Genomic DNA, 11,002 nt, shown 5'->3' with positions numbered 1-11,002 from the left:
CTCTCACACTGTCGTCGTCGTCACTCGTCTTGGCCTCGGCTTCTGCTTCGGAAATGATGTAATTGATCGATAATTTTTTTGCCAAAATTTATTTATTAGTCTCATTAAGTGATTTTATTTTTCTGAATATTAATTTGCTGAATTATTTATTAATTAATTAATTTGCAAAATTAATTTGAATTAATTAAGTCGCAAAACATAATTAAATAATTAATTTGAGGAACATAATTAATTTGAAACTCACTGATTCAAAAATGACTTGTTCATTCCGAATAAACATTTCTTTTCTCAAAAGACACCATGCCTGTTCTAAACAGATGAGACTGTTCTGAACAAGTGAGTTCACACCTATTGTTGGCTATAATTAGAGAGGCTTCCTCTTAGCTTTCTGCATCGAGTTTTCTCCTTCTCTTACATACATTTCTTACAAACAAAGTAGAGTCGTTGTGTCACGACCCAACTCTGGGGCCGCGACTGGTGCCCTATTTGGACACCCAAACGAACTTACATACTAAATCATCATATCATAAGAGAATTCTAATTTAGTATTCTTTTTTTAATCATAACAGAAGGCAATTTTTATTTTAAGCGGTCGCGCGTATAGAAAATATCATATCAAATAAAAAGGGGCGACGAAACGCGCATCGCCAGATATGAGCATATATATACAAACGTATGGGATGATTTGGCTGTTATAACATAAGGGACCGCATTAAGACACAAGACATAAACAGATGAACACACACGACCCATGACCCACACGTATGTCTACAGGTCTCTATAGAGTATAGAAGAAACATATGATAGGACAGGGCCCTGCCGTACCCGAATGGTCAAATATATATAGATGCATATACATAGGAAAGCCATATACCAAAATGCGGGCTCCGAGTCAAAGAGCACTCTGTAATAGCAGAAGGTGTGTAACCTACACGGACGGATCACGAACATCGGTACCTACGGGCATGAAACGCAGCCCCCCCCCCCCCCCCGAGGAAAGGGGGTTAGTACGAAATGTGTACTAAATATGTAAAGTATGAAGTGAAGAGAATCTAACCCATAACTGAAAGGAAAGGTACAAGGAGCAAATATAAACCAGGGCATCAAAATCTGTACTAAAAATATGGGTACATAATGCAAGTAAAAATCATGCATATGGCTTAGGAACGTGGTCACCACCCCAACGTTGGTACCATAACACATCATACTCCGAAAGATTTTAAATCTCTGTACAAACTACGAACATATCATATCTTCACAACATGTCGTATCATCAGAATATATCATATGCAATATCACATCATAACGCCATAAATGGTACCCGACCTTATGGCGGGGTCTCGAGATCCATAACACATCATACTGCCAAATACATTATAGGGCGCACGATTACAAAGCCGGCCCGGGTTCCAGCGAACGATATCATAATAGTATGCACGAGCGGAGTAGTGAAAAACTAATGCAGCACAAATATATAAAGCATTTCTAAAATTATATTTACAACCCCAAAATGGGTATTGGAGCAGAAGGGAAAGATTAGGACATTATTATTTAGCAGGGAAAATCATAGGCAAAAGTTATCCCTCTATGTTCTACAAGAATGAACTAAATAGGATAAACTAGGCAAGTTTCGGAGTTAGTGGGCCCACCTCCGATCAAGCCGAGGTGGCATATGTGAATTTCAAATGTTTGGCTCTACGGAGTCATTTATCAAGGTAGTAATATGATCTAGTCTCGTAAATAGAAATTACAGATGCTTGCACGTTCCTTTTTAACATTCATGAGTTTTTAATTCAATTTCGCTGAATGGATTTATAGGAAATGTAAACTCGGATTGCCATGGACAAAATATTCTCCGAGGCTCAAATTACAACCTACTACATCTAGGACATGCCAAAAGAAGGAAAGGAAGAGCTTTACATACCTTATCCACTTCTTACGCTCACTCAAACTCAAATCTCGTTTCTTCCAAAATCTACAAATGATCACAATTACCAAATGTAAATTATAAGCCTTTAAGAGTTCAATTTTTTTTCTTCACTTGCCTACAAAAATTTGGGCAGCACCTCCCCTATAAATTCAACATCCCCGAGAATTTAACTCGGCTAGAATATCAACAACAACACCCACAAGCATACCAACAACATCAACAAATACTACAAAGCACAATTTACACTAATAATCTTTCTTCTTTTTCTCTTTTGTCACATAAGGCCACAAGTTCTACTCCACCTCACCTTCAAACTAATATCAATATTTCATATTTCTTCACTAACTAATTTGAAACCATTTAGACATAACTCAAAAGAAATTAACATTATTCCATACAATATACCAAAAATTCCATCAAAACCATCATCCAAAACTTCTACGAACACAAGGAAATTACTAAATCGCATTACCTTCTTCCAAATTCGTTAAGAATGGCAATAATTTCCACAATACAATTCTACTTTCATAATTACATATAAACTATACTAAAATCACATAATTCCCTATAACAACTTATAACCCATTTTGAGGTTGTCTTGAATCATGAAACTATTAATTACACCGTAACCGCCATAATGACACAACTAATAAGCTAAATAAAGTTCAATTCCTCTTCTCCCAACCATCACACCACACGGCCACACACACCCACTTGCACACCCACATGGTCACACACACACATACATCACAATTACATGATTTCCACTTAATTCTACTAGCTACAACGCATACACTTCTTCCATAACATAAAAGATAGAATTCTTACCTTATTCTTCAAATTCCGACTTGCCACAAACGAAATTTTCTCGCTCAATTAATTATACCACGTTGAAGAGGGCCTCGAACTTGACAAGAATTCAAGAAGACAAGATTTTTGGATCAAAGTTGAAGAACTTGGAATTTTTCCCCCTTTTTTTTTCCTCTAGTATCGGTCTCTTCTTCTCTTGGAAGATGACTTAGCTCTCTTTTGGAGTCTTGAAACTTCTAGACATATATACTAAATAGATGATGCGCCAATTTTAATTAATGAACTAAATTTTCAAGACTTGGGCCATATCATGTGTTGGGCCTTAATTCTTTTATTACTATTGTTATTTATTTGAGCTCAAACTACTTTATTGCAATTATTACTATTAGTTAAGCTCAAAAGCTACAAGTCTTTTTTTTTTGAATGCGCCAAAATGCGGGATGTAACACGTTGTGTGATTGATTGCTGACTTTTGAGTTCGCTAAAGTTATTGAAGTTTGAGGTGTTGCTACTTCTCTAACAGATATATCTGTTTATCCTGGTAGGAAATAATCCACAACCTCGGGTATAGTGAGGGGATTAAATTCCTTAAGGAGACAAAATGAATTTTGTTGTCTCGGATATTTGTTTATTATATTTTGAAAAAAATTATTTATCTTTATTCTTCTTATATTCTTGTTGAACACAGTAACCATCACGATGTGCTTGGACCACATTGGCACCCAATGTGGAAGAGTAAAATGCAAAGGCGTCAAAGTTAGTTGTTTTAGGCTCAGGACACTTAATAAAGGGGATTTGTGGTGTGGAGTTTTTACTGCAGATAGATTGAAGTGGGGGAATGAGGTTCTGAAGAATAGGTTTAAGACAGGTGCAAAGACTGAGATTAGTCCTGAGACATTGAAGAGGATCAAAAGGTATGGCCTTTTCTAGGATTAGACTGACTTTTGCCTTTTCTTCCTTGGCTGACTTGATGATTAGCTAAATATGTCTGTTTTGCTGTTGTTTATCGTTTTGATTAGCTATATTTTGAGTTCTTTACAGTTTTGCAAAGTAAGATCAAGTATAGTGAGACTGCCTGTTGAATTCTTAATGGGCTATGAAGGTAGAATGTTAAGGGAAGAGCTTCTGTTTGTTCTCTTTACATGTGAAAGCAGGCAAATTGAAGTAGAGAAGGCTTTTTGTAGCCCCACATTAATACATGACTGCCTTTAGTATTTTAACCAACTAGTTGAGATTAAGATTTGGTTATTTTTTATGTTGAATTAAATTAATCACTGGACTTAGTGTAAACAACAACAGTTCACCTCAGTCAGTTTTGTATAACAAGACTTTCATCTTTCCACTGCTTACATTGACCATAAGTCATCAAATTTGCGAACTCTGATTTTCTTGGCATTATTGTTATAACTGCTTTTTAAGACGCATAAAAAAGCTGTAGCAGTTTTGGGAAGGGATGACTACAGTAGGCTTAGGGACGATATTTGAGTTAAACAAAAAGTATTTGAAGTTGAAAAAGTTTGTAGAAGTGAAACTGTGTTTAAACATGAGTTCTACTTGGAATAAAAGTTCAAATTTTGTGGATGAAAACTGGTATTAAGACTTGGAAGTTGGAACTTGCCCCTACAGTATCACGCAACTACCTGAAAAATGATGAAAAAATCAAAGTTGTGAAGAAAACTGAACCCAAAATATCAAAGAGACTTGAAGGTCTCAAACCTGCAACCTTCACATTATTAGCACGACGCTCTAATCAACTGAGCTAATGGGCTCAATGTTGATTTGCAGCTAACTATTAATCTCTTTAATCCAAAGAGTGCAGTTTTCTTTTCAAGTATAAAATCTTTTAAGAAATATTTTCATAAAAAACTAATTGTAAACCAGAGTTAGAAACCACAAAGTAAAGGACTGGTGTAAAAGAAAACTGAAAGTGCACTGACAGATAAAATTAAAAACATATACAATTCTTCAAAGAATGAGTTGTATCAACTATCACAGATTACTCTTAACTCCAGAGATCTGTATAACCAATATAAAAATCTTCGCAGAAAAGTGGGATAGAATCAGCTTCATCTTCTTGTGGTTCCGGAATGTAAGGAATCATTGTTTCGAGTACAGAGGCAGCATACGCATCAAGTTCTTGGTGGTAAGTAGCAATGTCATAATCCGGACGAACAGAGCATTCTTCGTCTTTTGCAGCAGTCACATTTGATTCTTTTGCGAGTAAACTAACAGAGGCAGTTTCTTGATGAACCACAGGAACAGAGCATTCTTCTTCTTCTTTTGCAGCAGGCACATTTGATTCTTTTAAGACTAAGCAAACTGGGCTGATGTTCCCATTCGAAATTACATTAGCAGCACTGGATCGTCCCAAATCTTGATTTTCGGATTTCACAGTTTCTTGAAATTGTGATGAAGATATTGGGACACAACTGGCAAGTAAATTCTCTCCATTGCGATCCGAATTGGCACTCCTGGTAATGCGACATACAGAAAATTCCTCCTCATGTCGAATTTGACCACGAAGTCTCAAGGCCTTTAGTATACTATCACTAGGACGATATTCTTTCATAATCCACACATGCTTTTTTTCATCAAAACGGAACGTTTTCTTGAACCCAATCACTAATCCTTTCTTGTCGTACACTGGTTTACTCGTGTCGACTCCTTTCCATGAGCCACCGCCGCCAACAATTCCCCTGTTGAAGTTCTTACCATTCCCTTTTATTTTCTTTAACTGAGTGAAGACATAATGATGATGATTAGTAGAAGTGGTATCGAATAACTGAGATGGCTTCTTGTTGCCATACAAATCTACAAGTCGAATTTGGTCGCATTGAATAGGCATACTAGTAACAAATTTGAGAAGAAACCTCATGAGTTGTTCATCATCAAAATCCATCCCCATATTTTATCGAAAAGAAAAGAAACAGAGGAGTAGAAAACAAAGAAGAAGAGAGCGCGAGAGAAACCGTGTAAACAAGAAACACGTAATATATAGTTACCGTTAACTAATTTTATGTCTTTTATTGTTATAGTAAGTAAAATTTAATTATTTTAATGCTTCAAAAAATAGTTTAATAATTTGACTATTATAATAAACAAAGTTTGAGTGAGATTAACTTGAAACAAAGCCAACATATGCTTTGTATAACATTTAGATTTCGTTCGGTAAGTGAGATAAGAATAAATAATATTTGCGTGTTAAGACAACATTGTATTAACATGTGTAGTATTTTATCGATAAAACGATAAAGTTATAAATAGTGGGATTACTATCTCATATAGAAGGTGAGATATTTTTGCTTATCCCATCCCATATACCAAACAACTGACTTAGAGAATTTTCAAGACACTATCTTGTCTTTGAGTAAGCGAGCCTAATTAACATTATGGATTAAGTCAACTTTAGTCTAATTCTATCCATGTACCTTTTGTACCAATCATGATTAATTAATGTATCTATGATCACCTTAATTTATTTCTTAACCATTATAAATTAATGTGATTTCGATGCAAACACTCTATGTACAAGATAGTTTTTCAAGACTTTGAACTTTTCTTTTTCGTCTTTTTTAAATATTATGTATATTATCACCATTTTGCATACGAGGTAGTAACCCTTTAACAAAGAGTTAAGGTAGGAGTATCATTTAATATCGCATACAATTTTCCTTATACATGCGGAAAAATAATATTTCTGAAAAACATTATGCACACAATATGGTGATTCATGAATAGCATGCTCGCACATGTATACCCTCACAAACCAACTCACGGATACCACTTGAAAATAATACAAAGTGAATATCAATTTGGGACATGAATCAAAACCTTGAAACCACCACAATCTCAAACCCAAACTCACTTTTACAAACCAAATTGTGATAATAGGCCAATATTGCTTGCACAAAATTTTATACACACCACAGTGGAGGGTGGCAACTTGCAGTCGACAATGCTCCTGATAAAAAGTTGAATTTAGAGGAATTAAGAGCATATTAATTGTTATCCCTGCCATTCTGGAGCAACAAGCAGACAAGCTCAAGCAAAAGAAGTCGGAAATGGCATTCAAAGAGCTTGAGAAGAAAGCTTACTGAGCTTTAATTGTTGAAGTTCAAGTATGACACCACTTTTTCTCTACCTAAAACCTCTACTAGCACAAAATGCAAGAACCCCAGGGTCATGGTTGAGAGAGGAGCAAAGGTGGATGCAAAAAGAGCAAAGGCTGAGGATGAGAAGGCCTAGTATGGCAAATTAGGCGGTGATATTACCACGGGTGATGACATTGAATAATCTCCAGATGGTTTAACTCACTCGGTATCTATACTAGTGAGAAACAGGTACCCAGTGGAATAGTCGAGATATGCAAAAGCTGACCAGAACATCACTAGTATAAAAGAAAAATCTACAGGTGGGATTGCCACATGCATTTCAGGCAGGGACAGATTTCACCAATGTGTGGACACATGCATTTGAGTCTATACATAATAATCAAGCTAAAGATACTGATGAGGTGCACAATATATTACCTTGAGAGACGGTGAAACGGAATGGCTTTGTTGTGGTCCAGGCACCCACACTAGAAGGAAGAGCTCGTTTTGACTTGATGTATACATAGAATTCATTGAAAACCTGGTAATGCAGATTTTCTGAAGGGTGGATATCATAGGTAAAACCTTTCTGACAGAATACGGTTGATGGACTGCGCTTTGATAAGCTACTAGAGTTTGGCATCAGAGGATGTTATTAGTTTAGAAGTAAGATTTAGCTTGGTTCAGAAAACAATTGTGCTTCCACACTAGTTATAAATAATACTGAACAGAAACACTGCCATATTTCATCCGAATGCATGATAAGTGTGCTCAAATTTTTAACAAAATGCTCCCTCATGCAGCAAGTTTCAACTCCTGCCAATCTCACAGTTGCCAAATTCTGAAACATATTCTTACTCCTAGTTGTTAAAAGGAGATAAAAAAAACAAGAAGGAGAAATAGAGATAGAATGTGGTCTATACATGAAGCTTCCAGCTCTGTAAAAACCAATAAATGACTACTTGAGATAGGAGATGGCTGCTTACTTGAACATAACAAGATTAGTTGGACTTATCCTTTAAATTAGGGAGGACCAGACAATTTGCCAATCAACCAGGTCAGCCGCTTCCCAACATTGAGAGATAAGAATATCTCCCTAGCTGCATGATTGTTGAAGAGATCCAAAGCAGCATAATATACTTCGTCATTGACACCTTCCAATTCATCCAACGCTCTAATACAGTCGGTTATGGTGAAATTGTCACTGTACTTGTCAATAGCAGAAGCTCTAAGTCTTGAAGCAGCAGCCATCTCGGATATAGCTCTTGCAATAGCACCATCAACCCCCTTACGCCTTCTCTTTCGACATGTATCAGTAGGTGAGCTCACAGATTGAAGAATTTCTTGCTCATTGGAATCAGGACCTTCTTCAGACTCTGAATATGACAACTCTTCCTGGGACAGTGTTGAAGGTTGAGGATGAGATGATGAACTGGGGAGACTGTCCTTGTTCATACTAGATCCATTATACGTCCCTCTACTTCCAGAATCCGCAAATATCACACTCAATCCCTTGTAAAATGGGCAGCCTGTGCTCCTTATGGTCTCCACATCTGGATGTTCCTGATTAGTACATGTCAAGGGGGGTTTTGTGATGGATGATTTCTGAAGAACAATATCTGATATGCTAAGGAATTAAAAGGCCTTGGCATGAAAAATATAGATATGGTAAACTGCAATCCATCAATAAATCACTTTGGTTATCCATCAATGAATTACTTAGGTATTGAAAAAGGGCATCTCGTTCACAAGAATCTTCTGGGAATTAGGAGATATAAGAAAATAAAAAGGAAAACAGAGTTCAACTTACAAACAGAAAATTGTGCCCTAGCAGCTAAAGCATTTCTTTCAGAACAGAAAATGTGGGAACGAACCTTGATGTACCGGTCCCAAGCTTCATCTGTTGCTGTTACTAAACCTGTAGTTTCATCCCATTTGAAATCAGTATGATCAAGTAGCAACTTCATAGTAACAAAAAGCTTTCTTAGTGCAGCATAGCGATACTTCAATTGCTCCCTCTCCCATGTAAGACCGGTTCTTTTATGAAACTCATCACATATACATTTCCAACCTTTCTTACTAAAAGACTTGTTTTGCTTATGCCCTCCGTGAACTTCGTCTACCATTAACCTAACCAATATAATAGTAAGAGATGTGGTCCACTTAGCTCGACACTGGGATTCTCGCTGCTGCACAGTTAGATGTGTTTTCAAACGAGCAGACCTCCCAGCCATCTAGTTGATTGAGCAAAAGTACAATTGTTAATTACAGCAGTATTGCACCTTACCATGACAAGCAAGATTGGATCAAAGATACCAGAACTTCAAGCTTGAAAACTTTTGATTTTCATCTCAAAAGGAGACATTCAAACATTCGACTAATCTTCAAAGATCAAAACATGTATCATTAAAGACACTTGCAGTGAGAATTTAGTATTTACTTAAAGGTTGAGACTTATTCAACAGGACAACATGAAGTTTTTATTGAAAGGAGAAACGGTATCCTCTAGTTAACAAGAAATTATGTACCAAAAACTAAAGAATACCCTCTTCTCCCATCTCCTTAAAGTTTCAATTTTTCATGCATACACAGATGCAAATGAACCAATTAGCTTTCGACCTATCACAACAATTGCAATTTCAGTGTACTTTTTACCCGGAGACTATTAGTCAATACAAGAAAACAGCAATTTCACATTTGTTAACTGACAAACACTATAATATTTTTTTTTCAAAGGAACATATACATAAAAGGTCTATTGGAGCCTTAAGGGTGGCTCAGTGGTCAATGAATTGAGTCCAGAATCGTGAGGTTTCAAGTTCAAATCGCAACAGAGAGAAAAATACTAGGTGATTTCTTCACATCTGTCTTAACCTTGGTGTACAGAGATACCTGCAAGTGACAGGTATTAAGTGGAATTAGTCGAAGCGTGCGTAAACACACACAAAAAAAAAGGTGTACTGCATTCAAAGAGACCTACATCGGACTTAAAGAGTTAAAATTAAGTGATTACAACTTCATTGTGGCCACTTGATTACATGGTTCAAATATCTTCTTACCACTAATCACGCGCCAAAAGTTAATCAAAGAAACCCAATTGCTTTATAGAAATTCTAACAGTTTGTGGGTGTAGCAGTGAATTTCCAGTTTATACAATTCATAATAATCAAATTAAAAACAACAAATAATTGGTGAAAAATGACAGCCCTAGAAATTACGAAAACAGAAGAGAGATTGTATGATCTTTTTTATATGAATAAATGCAGATGAATAAATGATAATAATAATAATAATATACATCGAACAGAGAGAATTTACCTTTGAGGAAACTGGTGCTGTAAAAATTGACCTACTTTCGTTACAGTAAACAACTGGGTTTTCCCCCTAAACCACTATTTCGGCCATCCAAACACGGCATAGCCTTTTTCTCCTTTTGGTGCGGGATCAACAAAATATTTTTTTTAGAAACCCCACAATCTTCTATCAATTTGCACTTGCACCCCCTAACCTTTGACGGTAGTGACAAATAGGCCAAGGGAAAAAATTACTATATTTGATATTTGTTAAATGTAATACATTCACAAAGGTAAAGCCAATAACATTGATAAGCTCACTTGAACTTTACAAATAAAAATATTCAAATCTATTCTTCAAGTATTTGATTTATGGGAAAAGGGTCAAATATACTCCTGTATAATTGGAAATGGTTTAAATATATCTTTTGTTATATTTTTAGTCTAAATATACCTCTCATGTTATACTTTCAGTTCAAATATACTCCTTTTATTATACTTTGATATAAATTCGTCCTTAATTTTAACGGAATAACACTTGAAAAAATCAAAATTAAATAATTCATTCTCAATTTTCAATACTCGATTTTTTTAGGAATAAATAAATTTTTCAAGTACTAATTTGATTTTTTTTCTTAGAAATGACAATATAAAAGGCATTGCATAATTTTAAGTACTAATACATAAAATTTCTAAATACTAATTTGAGTCTTTTTTTGTTACAAAATAATAAAGGAAGTCATTTTGTAAGAAAAAAAAGATTCATATTAGTAGTTAGAAATTTTATGTATTAGTATTGTATTGTCATTTCTTTGGGGAAAAAACGCAAATTAGTATTTGAAAATTTTATTTATTCCTAAAAAATCAGATAGTTAAAA

At 35.4% G+C, this 11,002-nt stretch overlaps 1 protein-coding gene, 1 long non-coding RNA gene and 1 pseudogene across 3 annotated transcripts; 1 reads left to right on the top strand and 2 right to left on the bottom strand.

The window, feature by feature from the left end:
* Positions 1 to 3,451: 3,451 nt before the first annotated feature.
* On the top strand, positions 3,452 to 4,078 carry LOC129875129 (uncharacterized). Its single transcript, XR_008763081.1, has 2 exons — positions 3,452 to 3,654; positions 3,782 to 4,078. It is a non-coding gene; the product is annotated as an uncharacterized LOC129875129 (long non-coding RNA).
* A 664-nt stretch (positions 4,079 to 4,742) lies between these two features.
* Positions 4,743 to 5,645, bottom strand: LOC129872521 (protein FEZ-like). The gene has a single exon (XM_055947486.1). The coding sequence runs from the start codon at positions 5,643 to 5,645 to the stop codon at positions 4,743 to 4,745; it is 903 nt and encodes a 300-aa protein (XP_055803461.1).
* Positions 5,646 to 7,549: 1,904 nt separating this feature from the next.
* Positions 7,550 to 10,264, bottom strand: LOC129874803 (L10-interacting MYB domain-containing protein-like; annotated as a pseudogene). Its single transcript, XR_008762959.1, has 3 exons — positions 10,150 to 10,264; positions 8,706 to 9,065; positions 7,550 to 8,394 (listed from the first exon to the last, which is right to left on the bottom strand). The product of XR_008762959.1 is annotated as a L10-interacting MYB domain-containing protein-like (transcript).
* Between the last annotated feature and the right edge of the window lie 738 nt (positions 10,265 to 11,002).

This window comes from Solanum dulcamara, chromosome 11 (assembly GCF_947179165.1).
Source record: "Solanum dulcamara chromosome 11, daSolDulc1.2, whole genome shotgun sequence".
Classification (NCBI taxonomy): domain Eukaryota; kingdom Viridiplantae; phylum Streptophyta; class Magnoliopsida; order Solanales; family Solanaceae; genus Solanum; species Solanum dulcamara.
Note: the sequence above shows the minus strand (reverse complement) of the source record. Positions and strands in the feature narration are given on the sequence as shown.